Raw genomic sequence first — 25,330 nt, 5'->3', positions numbered from 1 at the left:
GGCAGTTTCCTATGTTCCTGAGTTCCTAGGCCTTTGGTGGCATGGCTGGGGGGGTTCTGTAAAAAAAAAAAAAAAGCCAGTTAGTCAACTTCTGGAATGGGGAAGCAGACCATGCAATAAGCACAATTGTTCCTGGGTGCCTCTGCTGCTAGTTGTAGTGCAGCTGGGCCCTTAGTTTACCCTGGAGCTAAGGGCAATGAAATGACAGGGCTTAAGTGGTAATGGCGGAAAACACATAATGAATCCAGCTGAACATAAGTAAGAACTCATATTGGAGCCTACTCTGTGTTGCTAGTGGTTGCAGAGAAATAATGCTTCTCCTTCATTGCATCTGTGTGATGGCATCCAGCAAAGCTGCTCAATGTCTGAGTTATTAGATAACTATTTGTTAGGGTTGGCTTGTAGGCAGTAACCTACATGTTGAGCCAAGGAAAGTCAGAGCTGAAGGTCACATAAGGAACCGGAGTCAAGGAACAGTCAAGACCAGAATCAAGGAGTAGCTGGCAACAGAGCTGTGTGATAAAGCCAGAAGTAAGGACCAGTGGCGTAGCGTGGGTTGTCAGCACCCGGGGCAAGGCAAGTAATTTGCGCCCCCCCCCCCACTGCACTGTCCCTCCCCCAGATAGTCCCTCACTCTCTCTCCGCACCGCACTGCACGCCTGGCACCCTCCCCTCCAAAGTGGGCGGCGACCTGGCGGCTCGGATCGGATTCACACAGCCAGCACTGCAGTGAGAGAGAGTGAGTGAGCCAGGTAGGGGCAGAGAGCTGCGAGTGCAAGCGCCCCCCCCCCCCCAGATGTTGCACCCGGTGCGGCCGGCCCCCCCTGCACCCCCCACGCTACGCCACTGGTAAGGACTGAAGGCAAAACTTTGAGGCAGGACCCATGATGTCAGGACTGAAGGATAACTAAAAGATACACAGGAAATGCAGCAAAGCAGACAAAGGTGTTGATGCTCAGGTGACAAGAAACACTCTGATAGTCTTTTCTGTCCAGGGCCCAATGGTCAGCCTAAGTGAGTGGGGCCTGAGGGTAACTTATTGCTTTTCTATGCTTCACCACTCAGGGCAGTCACAGACAGATCCAAACACGGAGCCCCGGTTCCTATAGTTACCACACTTTTATTTCACCCATTCTGTCCCACTTCCCCATCCCACTTCTCCATGGCTGGAACTTGAATGCTATCATTCTTATTTCTAAGAATTAAAGGTAAAGGTAAAGGTACCCCTGCCCGTACGGGCCAGTCTTGACAGACTCTAGGGTTGTGCGCCCATCTCACTCAAAGAGGCCGGGGGCCAGCGCTGTCCAAAGACACTTCCGGGTCACGTGGCCAGCGTGACATCGCTGCTCTGGCGGGCCAGAGCCGCACACGGAAACGCCGTTTACCTTCCCGCTAGTAAGCGGTCCCTATTTATCTACTTGCACCCGAGAGTGCTTTCGAACTGCTAGGTTGGCAGGCTATTTCTAAGAATTACAGACCTACAAAACAATTTGATTCATTGTCATTCTGGTGAGATTTTACACGATGCATTTACTGCTAAACTAGATGAGTGGGTAGAGACTGAAAGTGTTTTCTCTGAAGAGGTGCCATTAATCAGACTGAGTTACTACACAATGGGCTACTGTTTTGCTATTGGTCACTTGCAGTGTAATTCTTAGCTTTAGTAAACAAATCTACAAGCATGCTGTTCAGAGTCTTTGAGGATTTAAAGATAGCCTTTGAATGCATTTATAATTAATAGAAGAAACTGCAGAAGGAATTTTCTAAGACCACAAATTGCAATTAACATTAATAATGTTTTTGTACTCAGATATTGGCTCGAGGAAAAGAACTACATGCACAGGTCTGTTTACAGATAGTATCTTACACAAGCTGTAGCTCGTTTTCTGGTGTAATTTCCTTATAAATTTCCTTACAAAACAAACAGTTCCTGTATGTAGATGCAGATATGGCCCCTTTGCCCCATATTCAAGTCACTTGTTAACTGCCGTGGGCCACGTTGTGGCAAAATTAATGACAAAATGACAAAGAATACATGTGTTCCATCTCTGTGACTTCACTAGAGACAGAAAATGAAATAATCTGGCCTATACGAAGAATCAAGAAGCAGACCCTTTGGAGGAGAAGGTGGAGAGGCTCCCTTGGCTTAGTATCCCAGGGCTAATGATGACCCAATTCGCTGAGTGAGGTGTGTGAGGTGGGAGTGGTGTCTGCACTTCTCAGGTAAGTCCCACCAGTCTTCTGACCATCTCTGTTGAATTGCCCTCCTCTCCATTGCCAAAGCCTTGCTCCTTCCTGACTCTGTCCCTGTGGTGACCCTCTAGTCAGATCACTGCCCATAGTGAGGTTGGTTTCCTCATCTTGTCCAGACTGGCTCCTCACAGCCCTCAACCCCCCAACTCTGAGCTAGATCCAGGGTCACTCGCAGCATATATGGTGAACTGATTTAAATAAAATTAAGCAAATAAAAAATGATCTTATCCAGGGCTGGTATTTTTCAGCACAGGCAGCTGGAAAAGCCATTTGACTGAAACCTTTTTTTAAAAAAAAATGAAGCGGTCAATTTATGGTATTATTAACATTTTGGTGGGATCGCAGGGGGTAGGCAGGTTGCACTGATCTTATGCCTCTTATAAATAAGTTATATTCACTATGTTGTGCGTTGCTGAAATACAGGACTTTCAAAGAGTAACTAATCTACGCTTTCTTCCTTATTTTAGATTTTAGGAAGTTTACATTAGAAGACCCCTGGGGCATTCCTTCAGCTCTGTTGAGAACCACAACTGGAATGTTCCCAACAGAGATGAGAATCTATCTGTGTTTATTCCATTATTGCCTTCACATAATCTATATAGCAGAAGACAGTCTCCCGAGGTTATCCTTATGTGAGGAAATCCAGCTAAATTCTAGCAAATCAATTACTTGGCATCAGAAAATGGCTCATTTGATCCAGTTACATGGCTTTGCTATGAATCATTTTATAAGTTATAAGTCGTCAGCGCCCAAACTGAAATTTAAACATCTCTCTCTCTCTCTGTCTCTCTGTCTCCTGATTAACTAATATTAAAATAGCATCTTGACATGCAGTGAAAAAATTCCATCATGTTTTATTAGGAAATACTAAATTATTTATTTGGTTTAATTATTTACTTGTGTTCTTTCTTGTATTTTATTCTGTGAACCGCCCTGAGATCTCTTAATGAAGGGCAGTAAATAAATTTAATAAATACTAATAATAATCTGTCTAAATCTGTCTCAAAGAGATCTTGAACAGCAACTTTGTTGACATTTCTTTAGATATCAAGATAGGACTATCCTGAACATCGAGATACACTGCTCAATATGGCCTCAACGCATCTTGCAATTTTCATTACTGCATTACTGCATGCAAAGGGCAGAGGAATCTGCAAGCAAGAAGGGGTGAAGAACAAGAACATAGAATATAGAGGGGCAACAGGGGGACATGTGTGTGCATAGTCAGTTCTGAGAAATAGCATCAATATGAGGAACTGCTTTGAAGTTTCGTTCTTATGATCAAGTGGTATATAAATTTTATGAATTAAGTATAGATGTTGTAGAAACCGCAGCAGTTCCAGCATGCTTTTTTCCCTGCCCCCATGTGAATGCCCAGATGGCAACAGAAGTATACGTCACAGTGCCCAGAACATTCATGAATCTGTGAGTTTCCCAGAAACCCCATCACACAGCGGACAACTTTCCCTCAATGATGGGAAGAATCAGTGGCCTCATTATACAGTTGTACCTTGGTTTTTGAGCACCTTGGTACTTGTACATTTTGACTCCTGAATGCCGAAAACCCAGAAGTAAGTATTCCAGTTTTCCAACGTTTTGGGAAGCTGAATGTCCGACGCGGCTTCCACTTGAATGCAGGAAGCTTCTGCAGCCAATCGGAAGCCACACTTTGGTTTTAGAATGGTTTCAGGAGGCGAACGGACTCCCGGAATGGATTAAGTTTGAGAACCAAAGTTCCACTGTAGTACTTTTGCTGATTATTACACTGTTTCACTGATAAAAAATCCCCCCACATTGTTTCTCTAACAAAAGCAAACATTTTAACAACAACAAAAAAACCATTGGGAACTTTAAACTGATTCCATGTTGGTTGTACCAGTCATGTATGGGACATGAAAAACCAACATACACAAACAATTAATTTTAGTGAATGCTTAGACCAAAAATAGGTCTGCTAATATTCTTTGGTCTCCTCTACAAGAAAAGAAAAGACATAAGCATTTCTACAAATCTGTAATTAAGGGTCAGAAGAGGTACAGAAATGATAAACCCTTGATTAGTTTTTCTCTGCCTAGTTCTACTAATAATGATCACTATGCACCACTCTTGGAAAGCAAAACATTTCTTTTGTATTGGTTAAACAGATGTGTGGGTCCTTCCTGTGAAGAACGAAGCATGCAATCTTGAATTGAAATCAGACTTAGTACCCTCCATTGATTCTGAATGAGGCATGTACTTCCATGTGTTCCAATTTTCTCCCTCAGAGTTTCAAAAAAGTAAAATTGGTTCCAAAACGGTCCATCTCTGGCATGGAATCTGAAGGGAATGGATATCTGTTTGTTTCAGTTTTCTGTATAAAACTAAAATACATAGGAGGAAATGATCTGATCAGCAAAAGCCAAGTGGCAGCATATGGAATGCACTATGGATATCATGGTGGAAGTATGAAAATATCATTTAATAATTTGGCACCGCCTGCTGAAAAACCAAATATGAAAAGCTTTTGTCATGTTTCATGAATAGGCTAGTTTAACGTGTACATGCACAGAATCAGACTGCAGACAGCTAGGGCATTTGGCCACGTTGCTGGCCTTGTATCTGGGCAGAACGATTGGAATACAGAAACCCAGTTCAGCTATTGACATTTCTCTAGCTACTGTGATATCAAAATCGACCGGAGAAAAAGCCACACTGGCTGATTCTGCATGCAAAAACCATTTAGTATCAAGCTCTGGTTTGGGATGGAGCCAGGATTGAGAAGCTGCGGCAGCAATATTAGCCTTCAGCTCCATAGCTCCTTCTGCAGAATCAAGTCAGGAAGGCACTTTCCTGGCCACTTCTGTAGACAGAAGGGTAAAGTGCTGTCACATTATTTTCTGCTATTTCTCCTAATCAGATTAACATGAGATCAGCCAAGAAGCAGAACAATGTGGTCCCAATCCCCAGAAAATGAGTTGCACCTGAGTCCCATTTAAACCATCAGGGGCTTAAATTGGTCACAACTAACTTAAGTTCCATTCAGGTGCAATTAACTTTCATTGGATCTGAGACAATGAGCACAGTGAGAGCAGAGCATATTTCTAAAACTGTACTTTCAGTTAGAGTCAGGAGATCTTCTGTTATATCCTTGAATTAATGTGGAAAGATGCCAGATAGCAGAAAGCAATTGCTCTGGCTTTTTGCTCAATAACGTTTTCTGTATTTGATATTTGCAAATTACTGTCCTTTGAATTTATTGCTTTGTGTCCGGTGAGCTCGCATGTGTAATTTTAATATGTCACCTAAAAGCTAACTCCAGCATTCCAAACCAGAATATAAACCGGTGCCCGGAAGATGGGAAACTGTTTGTTGTCGTCATCTGCAATTATAGCTGAGTTTTAACTGAATGAAGGATCTCAGAGCAAATTTGTACTGATGTCATATGTTTGTTTACTGTATTTATATACCACCTTTCTGCCCAAGCACCCAAGGCTGTTTACAATTTTAAAGTACTAAAACCAATTATATGAAATGTAAAGTTGGCCTGTAGGTGGAGCAGTCTGGCTGGAACAGTTTGTGATGTTGTCTTTGCCTGCTTTCCCCACTTTCTTGTTCCTAGTTAGTTAGTTATTTCATAAAGCTTGATTTTTATTTTTATTTTTTACAATCTCAAATCCATTGACAAAGAGAATAAAACAATTAAATTATTGGTAAAAAACCATTAAAAGCAAGTATTTAAAACATTCAAAAAAAGTAAAATCATTATGAACTAAAAATAAAGCACACATCAACAATCCACATATCTGGGTAAACTTGTCTAAACAAAAAAGTTTATAGCAGGTGCCAAAAAGACTGTCATGAAGACGCCTGCCTGGTGGCAATTGGCAGAAGGTTCTAAGGTTCAGGTGCTGCCACACTAAAAGTCGATTCCTTACAAATGCAGAAGATATATTATGTGGCACCTATAACAGTGCCAGTTCTGAAGACTGAAGTGGTTGAGTGGACATAATATGGGGTAAGGCAACCTCACAGGGCAGATAAGTATCCATTGGCCTGGGGTGAGTTGAAACAGGAGCAGACCTTGATATTGTATTTGGCTTCCCCACTCATTCTCTTCTTCCTTCCCACAAGTCTGGTACTACATGAAGTTGTCTGGTGCCAAAGTGTGGGATAACCAGCCTCATATAACCAACATGCTTAAGTCTAATTAATGCATGAAGGGGTTAAGACCATAGAGTAAGCCAGGCCGACTCGACTCTCCTGACCACTGGTTCTGTTAGCTAGGGATGATGGTAGTTGTAGTCCCAAAACATCTGGAGGGCCAAGTTTGCCTATCCCTAGAGCAAGCTATCCTGCCAGGCTTAGCTCACCTTGGGAGAGACTAGATAATCAAGCCTTTGTTCTCCTTCCGCCTAACAAAGAAGTTTAAGGTTTTTTAAAAAATAAAGCAGTCAGTTTATGGTATTAACATTTTGGTGGGATCACAAGGGGTAGGCAGGTTGCACTGCTCTTATAAATCTGTGGCTGTTACAGGTCACTCTTGAGTTTCTATACCAATAATTTAGGAACTTTCACCACTGTAACTCAGTCAAGTTTTATTGCCTTTACAACTGCTTCTGAATGCTGCATAGAAAAGCACATGAATTTGAAGAGTGTGTAAGTAAACTATTTTTAGCTTACCAAATGTGTGGTCTTTTTCTATGCATGGGAAGAGAGGAACTTTGGAAAGAAGTTAGAATGGCATATTGTAAAGATCTAACAGCCTATATTTCTACACTTTACTTTGCTGTGTATTTTGTGATTTTAAATCTCTGGTGGGTTTCTCTCACCAAAGAGTACTTGTCCCCAACTTGGATATTGGGAAGCAGGAATTCTCATTTTATACCCATTTTTATCTTGAAATCAGACCCTCCTCCCTCATACTCTAAGATTCTCTCCCTTTATTCCAAGTTTTCAGTGACTCCACCATTTCTCATAAGGCTGGGATTCTAGACCCTTGATCGTTAATTTGTTTGGATCTGAATTTTACATTCCAGAATATCAAGTTTTACTAGAACATGGTGAGATTACTAATACTCATCTTCAGATTAATTGAAGAAACTTTCTTTTCATTTTTTACATTTCTGTTCTGGTGGCCAACACCATTTCCTTGAATAACTCCACGTTTGTGGCCAAAAATGAGTCACAGGAATGGAAATTTCTTGGAGCTAGCCATGTCAGCACTTAATCAGCTTCTTGTGCAGAGGATGTTTCAGGAGAGATTATAAGGGCAATTTTGTTTTGACTTCTTCACTTCTCACTACTAGATTTCCATTTCCCAGTATGTAATCGGGCAGGATTGCCAAGAAAAATATCAAACAACAAAATGTGCAAGACAAGGCCTTTAATGGAATGAGGACCTACTGCGGTGTTCACAACTGTCAAAGCTGGCACTGCAACGCTTGCATTTCTTTCAGAGGCTGATAGATTTCTCCCAAAATATTCTTGCAGCTCAAAAAGTGACAACAGGAATTCATTATAGCATCGTGAACTTGTAAGACTCTGGCACGTATATAGATAGACTCAACACTGCTGGCTATTCCATGCAGCACCTGCTTGTTTCAAAGAGGCTTACTTGAAATATTGTGCTCATAACCTAGGCTAAAATAGATTTTTATACTGAGAGATGCTCTTTTATAATATTGGTGTGAGTTTTGCATCTATATGATGCCTAAATCCCTTCTAATTCCGACAAACGTTAATCTAATGGAGGACAATCTAATGGATTGTTGAACCATTGTTGAACTAGTCAGGCAAATTTCTTTGTGAGATGATGGTCATAAGGTAAAGGTAAAGGTACCCCTGCTCATACGGGCCAGTCTTGACAGACTCTAGGGTTGTGCGCTCATCTCACTCTAGAGGCTGGGAGCCAGCGCTGTGCGCAGACACTTCCGGGTCACGTGGCCAGCGTGACAAAGCTGCTCTGGCTCGTTTACCTTCCCGCTAGTAAGCGGTCCCTATTTATCTACTTGCACCCGGGGGTGCTTTCGAACTGCTAGCTTGGCAGGCGCTGGGACCGAGCAACGGGAGCGCACCCCGTCGCGGGGATTCGAACCGCCGACCATGCAATCGACAAGTCCTAGGCGCTGAGGTTTTACCCACAGCGCCACCCACGTCCCTGCAAGAGATGATGGTCATAGTTGCTACTTAAGTACCACCTAAGTACCGCTGTAAGTGTAACAAAAGAAGTCGCTTTGTGCCAGAGGGCAAATGGGTAGATCCCCTCCCACACCTGGCTGGTAGTTAGAAGACAAAAGCAAAATGTGTGTTAGCTGAATTGGAAGCAGGCTGCAGGCAGAAGCCAGTGAGTGAGAGCCATGCTTGATTCCAAGGCTGTGACTATGGGAGAAGCAAAACCTTTTGGGGTGTTAACGCTATGAGACCCTCCATCTTTGGCTCAGGTTTATATATACGTAAATAAACTAAATAATAATAATTAATAATAATATTTTTTATTATTTATACCTTGCTCATCTGGTTGGGTTTCCCCAGCCACTCTAGGTGTCTCGGGAATTGGAACCCTAGGTAAGCACCTAGAACCCCTGAAATCTCTCACCACTCGGAGATTGGGGTGGTGTGAGTAACAATATTAACTTTGTCTTGCAGTATGCTTTTGGTGTGGTGCAGAGGCCATATACGGAATACCCTTGTTGTAAAGACTCATGCCATTCTATCCCTCCCCCCGGGGCCCCTCTGCCTTTGTGGAATGGAAATCTATTTTATCTTGCATGCTACAATTATTATTTCTGTGTGAAGCTTTATTCTCTCTCGTTTAATTTTGAGCCATTGAATTTCGTCAGTTTATATACGCTTTATAAAAAAGTTGTATATATTTATCTGTTTTCCTGATTCTATTTATTTATTGGAAGTATGGTTATTTGTAGCTGTTCTTGTCTTTTGAATGGTTAAATTTATTGCTGTTCATTTGATATGTGGTGAGTTGTTAGGCGCACATTCTTCTGGCATACAAGTAAAGAGATGCCAACGGTGTGTATTATTACATTTTACCCCAGTGGAATACAAACTGTGCTGTTTTATATGGAAAACAGACTAGCTTGCTAGGTGGGTGTTTCAATCCCCCCCCCCCAAAACATTTGGATTTTGAGCCCACTCATAATAATAGATGTTTGTATGGATTTACATGAGGCTATTGCAGTGAACAATACGTAAATTATTTCCTGCAGGCTCAGAGTGGAGGTTTCACTTCCAAAAAGAATACCACATAGGAGTGTTTAAATAATATCCCTTTATGAAATTACCTTCATCTTAGTCAGTTGGAGCTATTAACTCATACTAAAAATATTTTGAAAAACATTTTAAAATGTCAGTGCTTTCATATGATTTTATGATTCTATTATTATCCTCCTTCCAATGTGCAGAATATCCTTGAATCTTCTGCCACCTGCTGATTGAAACAAACATAGCAAGAGATTAAGCATCTGTCTGTGAACCTGATCTTTTAAAAATAGCCCTTGGACTCACATTTTCGTTATAGTTTTCAGATACATAATATATTTATGTGCTCTTCTTAAAGCAAAGTGCAGTCCGTATACAAGCAAACTTATCGATTAAAATGTGGATTCCGTTAAGTGTTCACCTTAGTAGTTACCTTCTAACTTCTAGTTCCATTATTACCTTAACAAAAGGTTCAGTCAGTTTTAACAGATTCAGATACATTTCATGAGGATTAAAGCCATCAATGTTTTATGCTGCAGTCCTAAGAACTTTTACTCATCAGTACTTCTTAGAGTTCAATGGGACCTACTCTCTTGTTTGAGTGCTGAGAACTGCAGGCTTATTTTTGCAATGTAACACCTATGGAATTGAGCAACTGTTGGTGGATGGCCTTGCTCCAAGGAGAGAGACTTGGAGTGGCTGACAGCAGGGGTGTGGGGAGGCGAATGTGCGTCAATATGGCTTCTAAAGGACAGGGAGAGTGCTGGGGAGCTGCATTTTGGGGTGAGAGCATGAATGCAGCTCGCAAATGTATAAAGTGTGGCTTGTCTTAATCTGCTCTGGGGGCCTTTGGGCCGTAAAGGGATATAGAAATAAACCAATGAATGAAGAAATGAAATATTTCAGAAATAAACTAAAAGGAAAAATATTTTTTTTACACTTGACAATGTACAGAGAAGCAAGCAAACAAAAAGAATGGGAGAAGATGATTCTAGGAAAGCAGGACATTACAATAATACATAGAATACTAATTGAAGTATCAGCGGGCATTTGGAAATTGTCACCTCTCTGATGTATTTCTAATGTTCCCAGAATTTTATTGGGATCAGATGGCTTTGGAGACACACCCAACTCTAAGCCTTGCAAGCACCTGTTGGAACTCACAGAGGGAGCAGCACACAAGGCTATGAAGCTGCTCTTTGGCTTGCAAACTCATCCCTCAAGGGTCTCATTAACTGTTTTTACTTCAGTCGCCAAGGGACTTGTATCTTTTGTTCTCAGTCATAGCCTTCCTCTCCTTCACTCTTTGGAGCTCATTTGCAGCTTGGATCTAAAAAAAAGTCAATCTGCCTAAAAAATCTGTTTAACCCTGTTGGCTGTGAGTCCTGGAAGACCTGTTTCTTGCCTTGCAGGCCTTTTCCGACCTGGTCTGAAAGGCACTGGTGGAGGAAGAGGGGAGTGGGGGGAGCACACTGCCCCCGGCAGCGTGATTCCGGTGGGGTGCCATTGCGGCTGCCCCCTGCCCGCGCTGGCGTTTTAATGTGTGTTTGTTTATATATTGCAAATTGCTTTGAATTGCCTTGGTTTTAAAACAGCAACCAATGAATTTAAAAATAATAAATAAAACAATGAGCACAGTGAAACAGGAGCTAGCACCCGTTTCCTTCTCTTCCATCCTCTGATACAGCAGCATGTAGAGCTACCAGGTGACAGTTGATAGTGGGAGAAGCCTGACTAGAGTATGGTGGCCCTGTATCCTTTCTCTTCCTTCCTCTGATGCATCCTGATATAATGCTTGCTAATGGAAGGTAGCGCTGTGGTCTAAACCACTGAGCCTCTTGGGCTTGCCGATCAGAAGATCGGCGGTTCGAATCCCCGTGACGGGGTGAGCTCCTGTTGCTTGGTCCCAGCTCCTGCCTACCTAGCATTTCGAAAGCACGCCAGAAAGTGCAAGTAGATAAATAAGTACCGCTCCAGCAGGAAGGTAAACGGCGTTTACATGCACTGCTCTGGTTTGGGTGTTCCGTTGCGCAGAAGCGGCTTGGTCATGCTGGCCACATGACCCGGAAAAACTGTCTGCGGACAAATGCTGGCTCCCTCGGCCTGTAAAGCGAGATGAGCGCCGCAACCCCAGTTGTCTGCAACAGGACTTAACTGTCAGGGGTCCTTTGCCTTTAATGGAAGGAAGTACCTGGTTTCATAGCAGAGCTGGTGGTGGCTTCAGGCCCTGGTGGTGGTTGAGAAGTAAGATACAATACTGTGATGAAAAAGATAAGCCTGGATACTGTTCAAACCTCTTGAGTGTGCTACAGGTAGCAGGATTTGTTTACTTTTGCCAATTTACAGAATCAACTAACCATTTCTATGTATTCTTATTTTTAATAAACTGCTATTTTGTTTTCTGCATACTTTCCGCATATACCTTTGCTCAAATTTCTCATAGCCTCTTTCAGCAGTCCCAATTACTTGTTCGTGGGAACTTGGGAGTACACTTGCAGAAAGAGCATTTTGCATCTTTTCTAAACATATTTTATAATATGCGCTACTTCCACAATGATTTTTGAATTCCAAGTAGTGATGTAAGGTGTGTGTGTGTGGGGGGGGACTTTTAGGGATGACAACAGAGATTTGATTTTGCCGATTTATTTTATCAGACAAGCTGTGCTGAACCACTTAGCTGCTTAACGTGCACACAAGTGCCTAATACAGCCATGACAATAATGATAGTAGTAGTAGTAATTTTTTGTGTCAGGTTAGGCTTCGTTCCTGATTCTATTATTTCAGTCCTCGGTACCACAGGCAACTAAACATTTTCAAGACGTTGCCTAGAACCAGAAAAGACGTGATTTGTCGTAATTTATTTATTTAGATGCATCTGAGGGAGAGACTGGTCGTAAGCAACCCTCAGGAGCACAGCATGACTCGCCCAGAGGGGCGAAATGGTGCGCGGTCACCTTTGGGAGGAACGTTCGGCAACGCCAAGGAGGTGGGGGGGGGGAGACGCGCGCGCCTCCTAACGGCTTCTTGCTCTCCGCCTCCCGTTGCGCGCGCCACTCGAGAGCGGGAAGGAAAGCGGGCGGGAAGGAGGAAAAGGAGGGGAGGAGAAGCCCTCAAGATTCGGCCGGACTCCAACTCCCACAATGCCTCGCAGCCAGGCAGCGCGACCCGCTGAGTGTGAGCACAGCTCATTGGCGAGAAGTCCGCAGCGGCCCTGGCCCTATCAGCTCCCCTCTCATTGTGCGGTAGCAGCAACCGACGTACACACATTAAGCAGGGATCAGCCCAGGCTCAGTGTCCCCGAGGGGCTGCTCTGTGCGCTTCCTCCTCCTCCTCCTGCCGCTCTGCTGCTGAGTCCCTCCTGGGTTTCTGTGCCTGCCGTACAGGGCGGAGGAAAGAGCCATGAATCTGGGGTAAGAAGAGCCCTCTTCTCCCTGCGCTGGTTGGGTGGGTGGGTCGGTGGCAGGCAGGCAGTCGCGTGTGTCATGTACGTGGCTCCCTCCTTGTGGTCACCACGGAGAGGCTTCCTTTTGAACCTTTCGAGGGGGGGCACGAGGCACAAGCCCCGGAGCCCAGAACCTGAAGCCTCCCACCCATGAAATAACCGACAAGGTTATTGCGCCGCCAGTTACTGTGTGTCACAATCTGTGCACACCTGGACAAAGGATGGGTGCTGTGGGAGCTTCAAGACCTGCTTCGTGTCCGGGTTGCCTTACAACTCCCCCAGCACACGCGATTCTCTCTCTCTCTTACACACACACACACACACACATATATATATATATATATATACACACACACACATATATACACACAAACACACACACGCACCGGCGCGCATCTTAGAAAGTGTTACCCTCTAAAAACCTTCCAATAATTTTTGGTGACGCAGTTTACTAGTGGTACCTCGGTTTACATAAACTTCAGATTACAGACTCCGCTCACCCAAAAAATTACCTCGGGTTAAGAACTTTGCTTCAGGATGAGAACAGAAATCGGGCTCTGGCAGCGCGGCAACAGCGGGAGGCCCCATTAGCTAAAGTGGTGCTTCAGGTTAAGAACAGTTTCAGGTTAAGAACGGACCTACGGAACGAATTAAGTACTTAACCCGAGGTACCACTGTACTCATTTGCTATAAAAACGAGCTAGGAGGTTTCTGCACATATGTGCACTCCCACAAGATGTAGTGATGGCCATCAGGTCAGGTGGCTTTCAAAGGGGATTAGACAAATTAACGGAGGATAAAGCTGCCAATGGTTTCTAGCCATGATGGCGGTATTTTACCTCCACTGTAGGGGGCAACTCGCCTCTGAATTCCGTTTTTTGTGAATTGCAAGTGGGGATAAATCCTATATCCTTCTAAATGTGTTTGGGGGGGAAGGCGGTTATTGTTCTGTTTTGTTTCTTTTTCTGTTTATATTTATTTTTTGTTCGTATCTTGTATTTTTATACTGTGAACTACCCTGAGCTCTTCAGGTGAATGGTGGTATACTACTACTACAACTAATAATAATAATGTGCTCAGGTTCTGCTTGCAAACTTCCCATGTTTGTCCAAGGTGAAATACATGGGACTTTGATCTGATCCAGCAGGCTTTTTTAATGTTTACACTACCCCCAATCTAACACAGCTAGATTTCCCAGAGGCCATTAAAATAAATCTATTTAGATTTGCCTAATACCCGTGCTGGATTTAGGCTGTTATGTGTAAGGTTGCCAGCTTGGGAACTGATGAGCAGCAGTTAATGGAGGAAAACCTGTCATTGATGGCCCAAGCTGTTCCCACCTGTCCCACACCTGACATCACACCTAACATCAGGTGTGGGGCAGGTAATATTACAGCAGCAGGGAACAACCAGGAGCATTAGAGTGTGCTCAAAATAGTTCCTCCTCTTAAATATGGTACCAAATGCAGATCATTGAATAATCAGCTCCACTTGGCGCTCCCAACTGATGCAGGTTCCAAAGTGGAGCAAACAGCAGTTGCAAGTGAGACTTGCATTCATCCCTAAGTTCATATTCAATGCTGACTACAAGCCTGCAGCTGACCAGAGTTACCAAGTGGAGGTCATTGCTGCTGCAAGTGGTGCTTGGATCTTCCTTTGCCAGCACAGTTTGAATTCAAGGAAGAAATAAAAGAATAGGGAGCACACTCCCATTATTTCCTTTGACGTTACGTCATCTGACCTCATGGTGATGTTGGGTGATTTACCGGTTGGTGGCTCTGCCCATCTGTCAAAATGGTCCATGAGGTGGGGGTGGGAAGTTCAGGTTGCAGCCCCTTTTTTCTGTTCTAATCTGGTTTCATGTCTGGTTTAGGGATGGTCACCCTGGTGGATGAGTTATGCTGGGAAATGGATTGGAGCTACAACCAGTGGGTTTCTTTACCACTGAACATGATGTCCTTTATTTCCAGTATTTCTAAGCAGCCTTTCAAGACTAGCACTACCAAGCTAGCTTACATGTAACTTATATACTTTTTCTAATAAAATTTAAAACATAAAAAACATGTTGCAGAATTTAAATACAGTAAGCCTGCAATTTAAGTGGGATTATGTTCCATGGATTGTGCCTAAAGCCAAAATAATGTATAGTCAATGCACATTGGGTTCATTGGCAGTTGGGATTCCCAAAGTTTTTCCCCCCTGACACCCACCCCCTTTCTGCTCCCTATTTATTTATTTCCACTGCATGCATAAAGTTGAATGTGCACAACTTAAATGTGTGTAACTTGTGGATTTACTGTATACAATTAAATGTGTGGTAAATTGTGGATTTACTGTATACAATTCAGTAAATGCCCAGTAAATCCTCTGGAAACAGACTTCGGAACAAAACTTTTCAATTAAAAGTGAAGGAAAACAGATGAGCTGTCTCAAAAACATGTGCCAGGAAGGGAATATCATAGAGCCCCCTCTGTAATAGCCCAATCTCTAGTTCTCACCCTCTGACCCAGTTGACTTGGCTGGGCCTAGAATGCATGATGTTACAGTGGCTACAGTAGTCTCAGAAGGTGGTGCTGTGTTGGAGAGGGTGTCCTGTTCTACTCCATATGCCCACATTTGCTTATAAGTTGCATCAAGTTTCCATCTTCTCCCTTTTGCTCTTTAATGGCAGTGTTTCGTTTGATGGCAGTGTTTAGTTTATATCTTTACTGTTGTGACAATATTTAAATTGGAAATGGGTGTCATTGGTTCATGATTACTGTTTAAAAATTATGCTCTGTCTTTCCCCATCAAAATTGCAATTATAGACACATTTTACTTTCTTTTATATTACAGGGATGGTTTAAAGCTTGAAACTGAAATACTGGATGGAAAACCTAGACTGATAGTGGCGCCTTGTGGTATGATTACTTTTATGTATAATGGTCAATATTAAGATTTACTACAGTCTTTGTATAGACAAAATGAGTTTCATAACAGACTTTTAAATACATGCGTGAGATGTGTTCTATTCAAACCACAAACTACTGTGGTTTGATTACAGCAGCACATAGGAATTGCCTGAAACTGAAGAGCAGTGCCTGTCAAGAGTAGACAACTCTGGCCCAGGTGGACTAACAGCCACACTTTGTATTGTTGGCATCCATTTGTCTCAGGAGACAATGGAGGGATGCACCTTTGGGGGGTGAAGTAAAACCGTTGCAAGATTGCAATGCGTGCTGCGGCTGTAGAGACCAGTGTTCACCAGTATTTGGATTTATTTATTTTTTAAAATGTAGGTCGCTTTGCGATTAAAAAAAAAATGAGAGACAGATAACTATAATAAATAATTAATTTGGGTGTACAGGAATTTTACAAAAATGTTAAGACTACAGTCCTTCATAGTTACTTGAGAATAAGCTCCTGAGTTAACCAATTCTGGCTTATTTTCTTGGTTTGTTAGCTGGCATTAAGCCAGATTTCTCTGGCTCGGACATGACTGGGACTCTGGTTTAATGTAACTTAATGCTTAAGTTAGTGCACGAAAGGAAGAGGAGGAGGGCACAAATGAGCAATGGAGGAGCACTTCATCTAGTGCTTGTTCTCTTTGCACATTAGGGGTTTAGCCACACTGCCAATGATATTTTTGCCAGCTGATATTTCCCCTGTTATAAGCTGACATTGCCCTAGACCTTGTTCTCATTCTTATGTATTTTTCTTTCACAGTGAGTAAATCCAAACCAAGTGTAAAGGTAAGTTTTCTTAAAAGTGTACTTTTTATTTTGCGTAAGCTGATTTTGCAATCCCTAAAGTCAGTCTTCAATGTCATATCACAAACTGCTTTTGACAGCCCCTCCAGTTGCATGAATTGGATGGCTTTTTGAAAACCCCTAATTTAAAGCCCTCTTGGGCATGCAGAATTACTTGTAAGTTTTGTTGGACTCTGGTCAAATGGCCTTTAAATTAGTTCGCATGCTAGCATTTGTTTTAGTATTGAGATGGAAAAATAATCTGAATTTCTGCTTGAACTTCTTGTGTTTCTCCAGTACAGCCTCCTTTGAAATAGGCTGTAATTCTAAAATTAATTTTTCAAGAGCGGACCTACTTCCTTGGATGGAACAACTAAAAACCATTTCATCAGCATGGCTTAGGAAAACAGCTTCAGTTTTTGGAGGGTATTCTAATAAGCTCATTATTGTTGTCTTAACAGATGTGTAATAAAAACAAAACATTTAAACATACATTGAGAACAAAACAGAATGGGCATATTCTGAAATCATTGCACACTTCCTGTGAAAAGAGTGAATGTTTTACGAAACAGAAAGTGGGATCAAGACTGTCCCTGACAAAAGATGGGAAAAATAGTGAAACGTTGATATCTACTAAGGATTCATCCAAAGAACCTTGCAATAAAGACAGCACCTTTATCATTCAAAAAGAGAACACAACTGCAAAGCCGGGTAACACCAGAATTTCAATCAAGAAACCTCCGGAATCAAACAAGAAACTCAAAAAACATCCTGTTTCCGTCGAGGAGCTAAGGGACAATTTGGTATGTTTAACGCAACAGCAGCTTGAACAGATTTTGATGGCTGTAAAAGAAGCAACTACAGGAACCTCTCAGCTTCAGGATGAAAAGAAGGAAAAAAGAAGTAAGATATTTATTTTCTACACAGAACCAAATTATTTCCTGATTACTTTAAAATAAGCCTGATGCTTGGAAAGTAATGAGATGCTTACATCAAAATAAAATGATCAAATAAGCCACTGTTGGATCAAAAACTAGAAAATTAATTTAGTGTTGAATGGCTTTTCAGTGGTTCTCATAGCCATATTATTTATTTAGTGAAATATATGGTCCATTGTTTGGGCTTAGGAAAGAAGTCATGTTTCATTTAAATTTAGATCTTAATGCAGTTTGATTCTTGTTGTGATGTCCTCCTAAAGGTCTGATATGGAATACTGTATTATCTAATTTGTACTGTACTTATTCACAGTATAGTAGACTGGTTTTCAGAAGTTATTTGCATTTATCTGAATTCATTTTGGTGTAAACTTTTAAAAATATTGCTCTTATTTCTGTGAATCTCTAAATGTTATAAAATAGGTCTTTCCCAACCAACTTAAATCATGTAAGTTCTTAGTACCAACTAATATACCTTGTGCTTCCTACCTTACCAGATTCTGACTGACATAAAACTTGGCTAGGTTGGAGAAAGGTCTGAAAATGCATTCTTACAATACAGTCAAATTACTGTCTAATCAGCTGTATGTCCCATATGTTAAGTGGGACTTATTCCCAAGTAAGTGGCTCTAGGTTTGCAACTAGCCACTCATAGAGCTTAATGGTACTTTACACTTGTGATGAAAATAGTATCTAGTTTATATTTGTGCCTGCTTTCAACTTCAGAGCTGGTCCATATTTTGCAGGCTTTCCTGCAATAATCTACATCATTAAATGGGAAGATTTAGGTCCTTGCTTCTGTTTTTATATGCCATTCACAATAGATGGCAATGTAATATGCTTGAATTTTTCCATTTAAATTCAGAGTTTAAAAAGTAACTGTGAGTTGGTTCACAGGCATAAGTATGCTGAATATTCCAAAAACACATTAATGCACCACTGTTTCATTTACAAGTAAATATGGTTAGAAGTCCTGGCATCACAGTTTCATCAGAAAAGCGATTTAGGGATATCTCCCTTAAGTAAAAACAGCAACTTTGGATGTAACCCTAAATGTAATTTAGCTAACTTTGAATGGTTTCTGAAAGGGTTGTACATAGGATAGGAAATGAGGAAAAAATCTACCGCAGCATTAATTTTCAATGGTACTTTTTCTTTTCCAGTAACAAGCAGTGCAGATAGCAACATTCCTGCTGCTCAGACCACAGAAGAAAACGTAATGGGATTACTCCAAAAGGCTGGTGAAGTTCCATCTGTTCCAAGTGAACATAGTTTCATTTCAAACAAAAACCAAGGAATATCCAAGCAGGCTGAACAGAAAGCTATCGCGTATGTAGGTCTTTTAAACTCAAATTCAGATTATTTGAATTTTTTAAATAATATGAATGCTTTGAAAAAGACTGTGTCATGATGTACAGTGGATAGACCCTTTTACACAGCATTATATTGTATTGGCCCAAATATAAGGCACACTTTCCCCCCAAATTCTGACCATGAAAAGTTTAAGTGCAGCTTATATTCACAACTTTATGGTATGCAGCCAGGAGTGCGAGGCCAACAGCGCCAGGAGCGCGCTTTGTCCTGCATTCTCTCCCCCAAGGTCAGGAGGGAGAGGGAGAGGAAGGGGAAAGGCTGCTGGCAACATAGCCCGGCTCCCCCCCTGCCCAGTATGCAGCCTGAAGCAGCGAGGAATGGAACGGCTTATATTCGGGTATTTTTTCTTTTTTTCATTTCCCCCCTCCAATTTTAAAGGTGCAGCTTATATTCAGGCCAATACAGTATATAGCACCCAGCCCTATAGAATGATATAGGAATACTAGCATGAAAACCTATGGGGCTTTGTCATCTAACTTGTGCTAAAAGAAGCCAGTGCAAGGATGCCCACTAGTGCAATGGGAGTTTCTCCCATTTCCTCCCCAAATCTACTGAGGAAGGTTGGGCAAGCACCCTAAACAGCATGCAGGGAGAGGAGAGGAGAGGGGAGAGCATTCTGCAGGGGAAGCAGAAATGCTTGCGCTGATAGCATGATCTCCTTAGCGCTACGTTGAACACAAGCCTATATCTCAAACTATACATACTGTTCACTTGAACACTACATATGATTGGATGCTCTTGGATACAGTTATTGAGGATATTATGCAAATGAACATAAACACTAGTTTCATTTGGTCCTTTTATTTTTTAGTCAAATATTTACAGTGCAATGCCAATCATTTGTACACGGACATAAGTCTTGTTGAATTCAGTGGGGCTTATTCAGAGTTAAGTGGGATTAGGAATGCAGCCTTAGTCTGTTTCTTTAGTGGGGAGTTACTAGGCAAGTAGCTAGTCAAAAGATACAGTATTTGATATACCCTGTACCAAGTTGGAAGTGCTGTAAGGATTATATCAACATGAGCCTGTCTGGAGTCTCCCATCTCTGATTCTATCATTCTCAAAGGGTTGGATTCAGACTTCACCTTCCAGAAGGGCTTTTCATGCAGTGGAGAGATTATACAGGGGGAATTAACTTTAACCATTTCCCTTCTCCTCAACATCCTGGAACAGGGTGGGAGGTGGTGCTAAGTACTGCTAAGCAGGCTGAGGCTGGTGGGAAGAATCAGTTAAAGTAGCCTCATCCCCACTTCCAGCTGGAGAGCAAAATCTAGAGTCAACCCAATATGATTAGCAGTTACTTTAATAACTGAGCTTTAAAACCTCTTTGATTTTCTTCAGCAGGAATTCATGGAAACCAGCTGATATATTTAGTGCTTTGGGAGAAAGAGAAAGGGACAAAACCTTATTAGATGCGAAGAAGTCTCAGTGGAAGAAGGAACTAGGTACAGTGTAATTAACTGCATTTCTATAGCTTACAATTGTTAAACAGCCACCTCATTTTACAAATAGATATTGTTGCTGTAGTTAACTGTATACAAGGGGGTGGAATATGATCAATCTGCAAGCCAAGCTTTATAGGGTAGTGGTGTTTTTGTACTATTAATGCGATATTTAAAGTAAAGGACCTTGACGTTTAAACATTTTCATTTCTCCCCACTTAGTTGTATGTGTCAAGCAAATAAAAATAACTTACCTAAAATATTTGCGATTTTTATAAGCCTTCATACTGTTGTAACTACAAGACTGAACCGCAGTGACTGTTTAAATTTCCACTTAGGGCGATATTAGATGCGATGCCATTCAGTCAGTTAGTGTGAATGGTTTATATAGAAGTAAATTGCAAGTTCCAAAGGCAATTTTAGTAAAGGTAAAGGTACCCTTGACCATTAGGTCCAGTCTCGGACGACTCTGGGATTGTGGTGCTCATCTCGCTCTATAGGCCGAGGGAGCTGGCGTTTGTCCGCAGACAGCTTCCGGGTCATGTGGCCAGCATGACTAAGCCACTTCTGGCAAACCAGAGCAGCGCACAGAAATACCGCTTACCTTCCCGCCGGAGCAGTACCTATTTATCTACTTGCACTTTGACGTGCTTTCGAACTGCTAGGTTGGCAAGAGCAGGGACCGAGCAATGAGAGCTCACCCCATCGTGGGGATTCAAACCGCCAACCTTCTGATCGGCAAGTCCTAGGCTCTGTGGTTTAACCCACAACGCCATCCGCATCCCCATAACACAGTTTTACCCCAGTGCAAATGGAAGGTATGGAAGGACCAAACTGGAATGGGGCTTTAGTAGGCTTCCAATGGTTAAAGCCTGTATAAATATGGATTGGGGCCCCAGCATGCAGTTCACTTAGCAACTGCACAAAGAACTTTGTCAAACTGAGTAAATAGTTTCTTCTCTGGTTATGGGTAGATTCTTCATTGTTCTCCATATGTAAGATGGAGATAAAAAATACTGACCTCTGCAGAGTGGTTCTAAGTATTAACAAGGGGGGGGGGGGATGAAATACAGATTGGTGCATTGTCCAGGAAGTAATTCTTACTGATTGCTTCTAAGATATGTGTTCTTTGAATCACAGCCTAAAAGTGCTATATAAATTATACTGCTCTGAAATTTAGAAGACGGGGCATTTTTTCTCCTTCTAAACAAAGCATTCTTAGGAGGGGGGCATTAAAACATTAAAATATTAATCAGTGATTTTTAGAACTCACTTAATTCTAAGCTTTTTAGGAGGGGGGCAAACTTTTTTTACTTCAGTTTTTATTTACTGCATTCTCTGCCATCATTTCCCATTGGTGAGAGTTTCTGAACTTAGAGCAAATTTCTCTCGTTTTTAAAAAGAAATTGTCAAAGTCTGGTTATTTTTTGTTAACTTACACTATGATTTCCCTGGGTGGCACTCACTGGTGACTGTTCACTGACAGAAGGGGAATAATCAGTGGAGTGGGGAGGTAGGCAATTGTTGGTGGTTCCCCCAGCAGCCTGTGCCCCGCTTTAAATCTCCTCTAGAGGGTTGGGACCCACAGAGCAGATTATTTTTTGAGAGGAGAGGGATGAGATACTCTAGAAAGGAAGAGGAGATAATTGAAAACTTCACCCCTCTCTGTTCTGCTGATGCATTCCCCCATGTTTTCAGATGGTCAGATTTGGTTACCACTCTGTATTTTTTTAAAAAAGCTTCATAGTTCTCCTTTTGGCAATGTGGTTATTTGTATTTAGGGGCTGTGTTTGCACGTAGTGATAAACCATGATTTAGCATGACAGGAATGAGCCTAGGCAAGACATGCATTTATGCACTGCCTCTCCCTTCCCCTGGTGCACCTGCAAGGAGCTTGGAAACTTTGCTTTCTGCTTTTGATTAATTGTAGTTTGTTATGTCATCCAAACCTAACAAACTGGTTAATCTTAACTGGTTTGTTTAGAACCAGCACCACATAAAGCTATATTGCAGTTAGCGGGGGGGGGACCAGAAACAAAAGCTTTCAATCTCTGTGCTGCCATGACAGATAGGGAGGACTGATCCTGGCCCAGGCTTATTCCTGGCAGATCCACTGTCACAGTGGATATTGTGACATCCAGAATGAGCCAAAGAGACATTACACTGATGATTTCTCTCATTTAAAGATGAACAGATAGCTTTCAAGAAGAAACTGAAAGAAACTTTGGAAACAGAGTCCAAATATCACCTGAGGCAGAAAATGGATACAGTAAGCTGTTGCTTTGACAAGGGGCAAATGACTCAGGTAGAAATAAACAAACCATTTTGTTCAATGCAATAAATGTTGCTTATATTTTTGCCAATATTGTAATTCCATCCTGTGCTGTTATTTAAAATATATGCCTGCCTTTTTGTGTTTAGTTGTACACACTGATAAATCTTTAGAGAATAGGCAAATAATTTGGAGGTCCCATGTCCTATTGCAAATATCTTTTCAGGCCCATCTTAAAGAAATTTCTCTTCCTTTATGAAGTTCTCTCGCAAAGGCATTTACAATTAATTGTAATTCCTAAAGCACGGTGGTGGTGATGGGTGTGTGCGTATTTTTTAACTGGACAAAATTGAATAATATATAATTGCATGAAACATGTTTACATTTTAACACCAATGGAAAAAAGCAGTTCATTTGAAGTCACCAAGATACTTTGTTTGTAGATGGCATTTTCAGATGACTTCAGTGCTGCAACGGAAGATACCCACATTTGTAGAACTTTGACCACTGAGGCTAGTGAAACTTCACCCAGTGTTTCAAGTGGCCAAACTGGACAGTTTTCTAGTTTCAGTTCTCCTGATTTACCAGCTGCTATTCGAACAGCATTTGTGTTAGGGGTAAGAATTTATTTGCATGCAGTGTTTCACATTTTTAAACCTTAAATTTTGGACAGTGCATTTCTCTGCTTTTGGAATGTGGCTTTCATGAGCTTGGCTGAGTAGGCATCATTCAGAGGTGCCTTAAGTAGCATTAGGACACTGGTAGAATTATTTAACCCACTTAGGATTGGAAGTAGAATCCAGCATGTCAGATCAGACTTGAGGGGTTGCCTGCCGTCCTTTTGTCATAGGCTATTCTCAATTGGGAAATGTTATCTCTCCAGTATGGTAGAATGTGAGATGTGTGGAGGCTGAAATTGACTTCATTTTAATAACTATCAAGACAGTACTAATACTAAGTATTAGTATTAGTACTAAGATGTCATTTATTCTAGTTACATAAAAGGACATGAAATGCTCTGCTGGGATCCATTCTATAAAACCAGCTTGCCTTAACTTTTGTAAGGAAATTGTCATGGGACAACTGTGTTCCCTTTACTTTGTCTGCATTTCCAAAAAAGAAGATAACACACTCACCAAATACTACTTTTAAAATTTATTGTGAGCCAGGAAATTGCTCATGGATTTTAGCTGTTTCTTAAGGACAGAATCACATGTGATGTGCATCCAGTAACTACAGCCCATAGAAATCTGGTCTCCCTCTAGTGTTGGGGTCCCCATATGCGCTATAAATAGCGCCAATAGCAGAACTTATACAGCTGTTAAAAATTGCATGGCAATGATGTGATCAAGACCCAGTTTTAAAATAGTTGCTCTGATTATTCAAACACATGCATGTACAGAGTGTCCCACTTTTATAGTGTAAAGCCCAAATACTAATCAAATGGATTAATCTGAGTAAATGGAAGTAAAAGATGTTGCCTTTTTCTTTTAGGAAGCGACACCAGTAGAGCATCCTTTTAGTGCTGTAAAACGTGAGCAGCAGAAGAAGTGGCTTGAAGAACTTGATAAACAAAAAGAAGCTGACAGGCTACGAAAACTTGAAGAAAAGTGTAATTTATCCAAGGTAGCTGTGGTCTATGAAGGGTAATAATTTGAAATGAGAAATGGTTTATGTTGTCCATGTCTTTCACTCTGGCCCAGTTAATAAAATTACCCAGAGAATGGAGAATTCAATGAGTGAGGCCATCAAGTATATAATGAGATGTGTAAAGCCCTTGTGCTACATGATATCAGAGCTGGGAGAGCAAGGGAGGGAGTAGCATGTACCCATTTCTTTAATAGCTCTGCTATTTATTTATTTAGTTAGTTAGTTAGTTAGTTAGCTATTTGTATCTAGCGCCCTCTGCAAGAAGCTGGAGAAATATGCTCTTGGATGATTGTGTATGCCAGACATAGGCAAACTCTGGCCCTCCAGATGTTTAGGACTACAATTCCCATCATCCCTGACCACTGGTACTGTTAGCTAGGGATGATGGGAATTGTTAGTCCCAAACATCTGCCCATGCCTGGTGTATGCTGTGAGTGCAAAACTATGCCCATTTAAAAGTCCTACAGAAAGGGACCTAGTGCCAAGTAACTTGCAGCCCAATGCTCAGCAAGTTTTTAGAAATGTTTTTAGAAATTACAATGGGAGAGCACAAGGGCAATGCTAAATAGTGTGGAGTATTCATAACCCTATTAATCTCTGTGGGATTTGCTTCTAAGCATTCAGTAGTTTACTGCTGAGGGCATAAACCTAATCCTAGCTCTGCTGGGAGGAGTGAGTTAGGATATGGCAGATTAGTGGTTTAGCCGACTGGTTCCTGCTCACCTGAGCTACGCTGCTGTAAGTTCCCTGTCCTGGCTCAGATGGGACCCAGCCAGCTAATCTGAGCCTGGTGGAATTTAAGATGGTGTAAGACCTGAAAAATGGGCAGGAAGGGGGACTCACACTGGAGTTGAGCACCAGCTCAGTCAGGTGACCTGGCAACCTGGAAGAACGTATACTGGCAAAAAGGGTGATGGAAGTCAAACTCTGTTTTAAAAGGTTTGTTTTCCTTCTGAGATGTGGTCAGCTCAGATGGGAGTACTTCACACTGTCTTAACTTAAGCGGGTTTCCCATATTTTAGATAGTTCCTTTAAAATAG

The 25,330-nt window shown here is 41.7% G+C and overlaps 1 protein-coding gene across 6 annotated transcripts in view; it reads left to right on the top strand.

Annotated features, from left to right (window-relative positions):
* Positions 1–12,508: 12,508 nt before the first annotated feature.
* CCDC66 (coiled-coil domain containing 66) overlaps positions 12,509–25,330 on the top strand; it is a 40,714-nt gene continuing 27,892 nt past the window's right edge. For 2 of the 6 annotated variants that reach the window (XR_014506577.1, XM_083420941.1), the window contains exons 1-9: positions 12,529–12,857; positions 15,725–15,789; positions 16,595–16,620; positions 17,079–17,520; positions 18,716–18,881; positions 20,268–20,371; positions 22,555–22,673; positions 23,084–23,257; positions 24,135–24,266. Coding sequence is in view for 5 of the 6 variants with exons in the window: in XM_083420941.1 (XP_083277067.1) it covers positions 12,847–12,857; positions 15,725–15,789; positions 16,595–16,620; positions 17,079–17,520; positions 18,716–18,881; positions 20,268–20,371; positions 22,555–22,673; positions 23,084–23,257; positions 24,135–24,266 (1,239 nt within the window). In the remaining variant the exon portion in view is untranslated. Of the gene's footprint in view, positions 12,858–15,724; positions 15,790–16,594; positions 16,621–17,078; positions 17,521–18,715; positions 18,882–20,267; positions 20,372–22,554; positions 22,674–23,083; positions 23,258–24,134; positions 24,267–25,330 lie in introns of all 6 variants that reach the window. The other 4 variants (XM_083420939.1, XM_083420942.1, XM_083420938.1 and 1 more) reach the window with 4 other exon arrangements.

Source organism: Podarcis tiliguerta (assembly GCF_965153285.1).
Source record: "Podarcis tiliguerta genome assembly, chromosome: 2".
NCBI lineage: Eukaryota > Metazoa > Chordata > Lepidosauria > Squamata > Lacertidae > Podarcis > Podarcis tiliguerta.
This window is presented reverse-complemented; position numbering and strand designations above follow the sequence as displayed.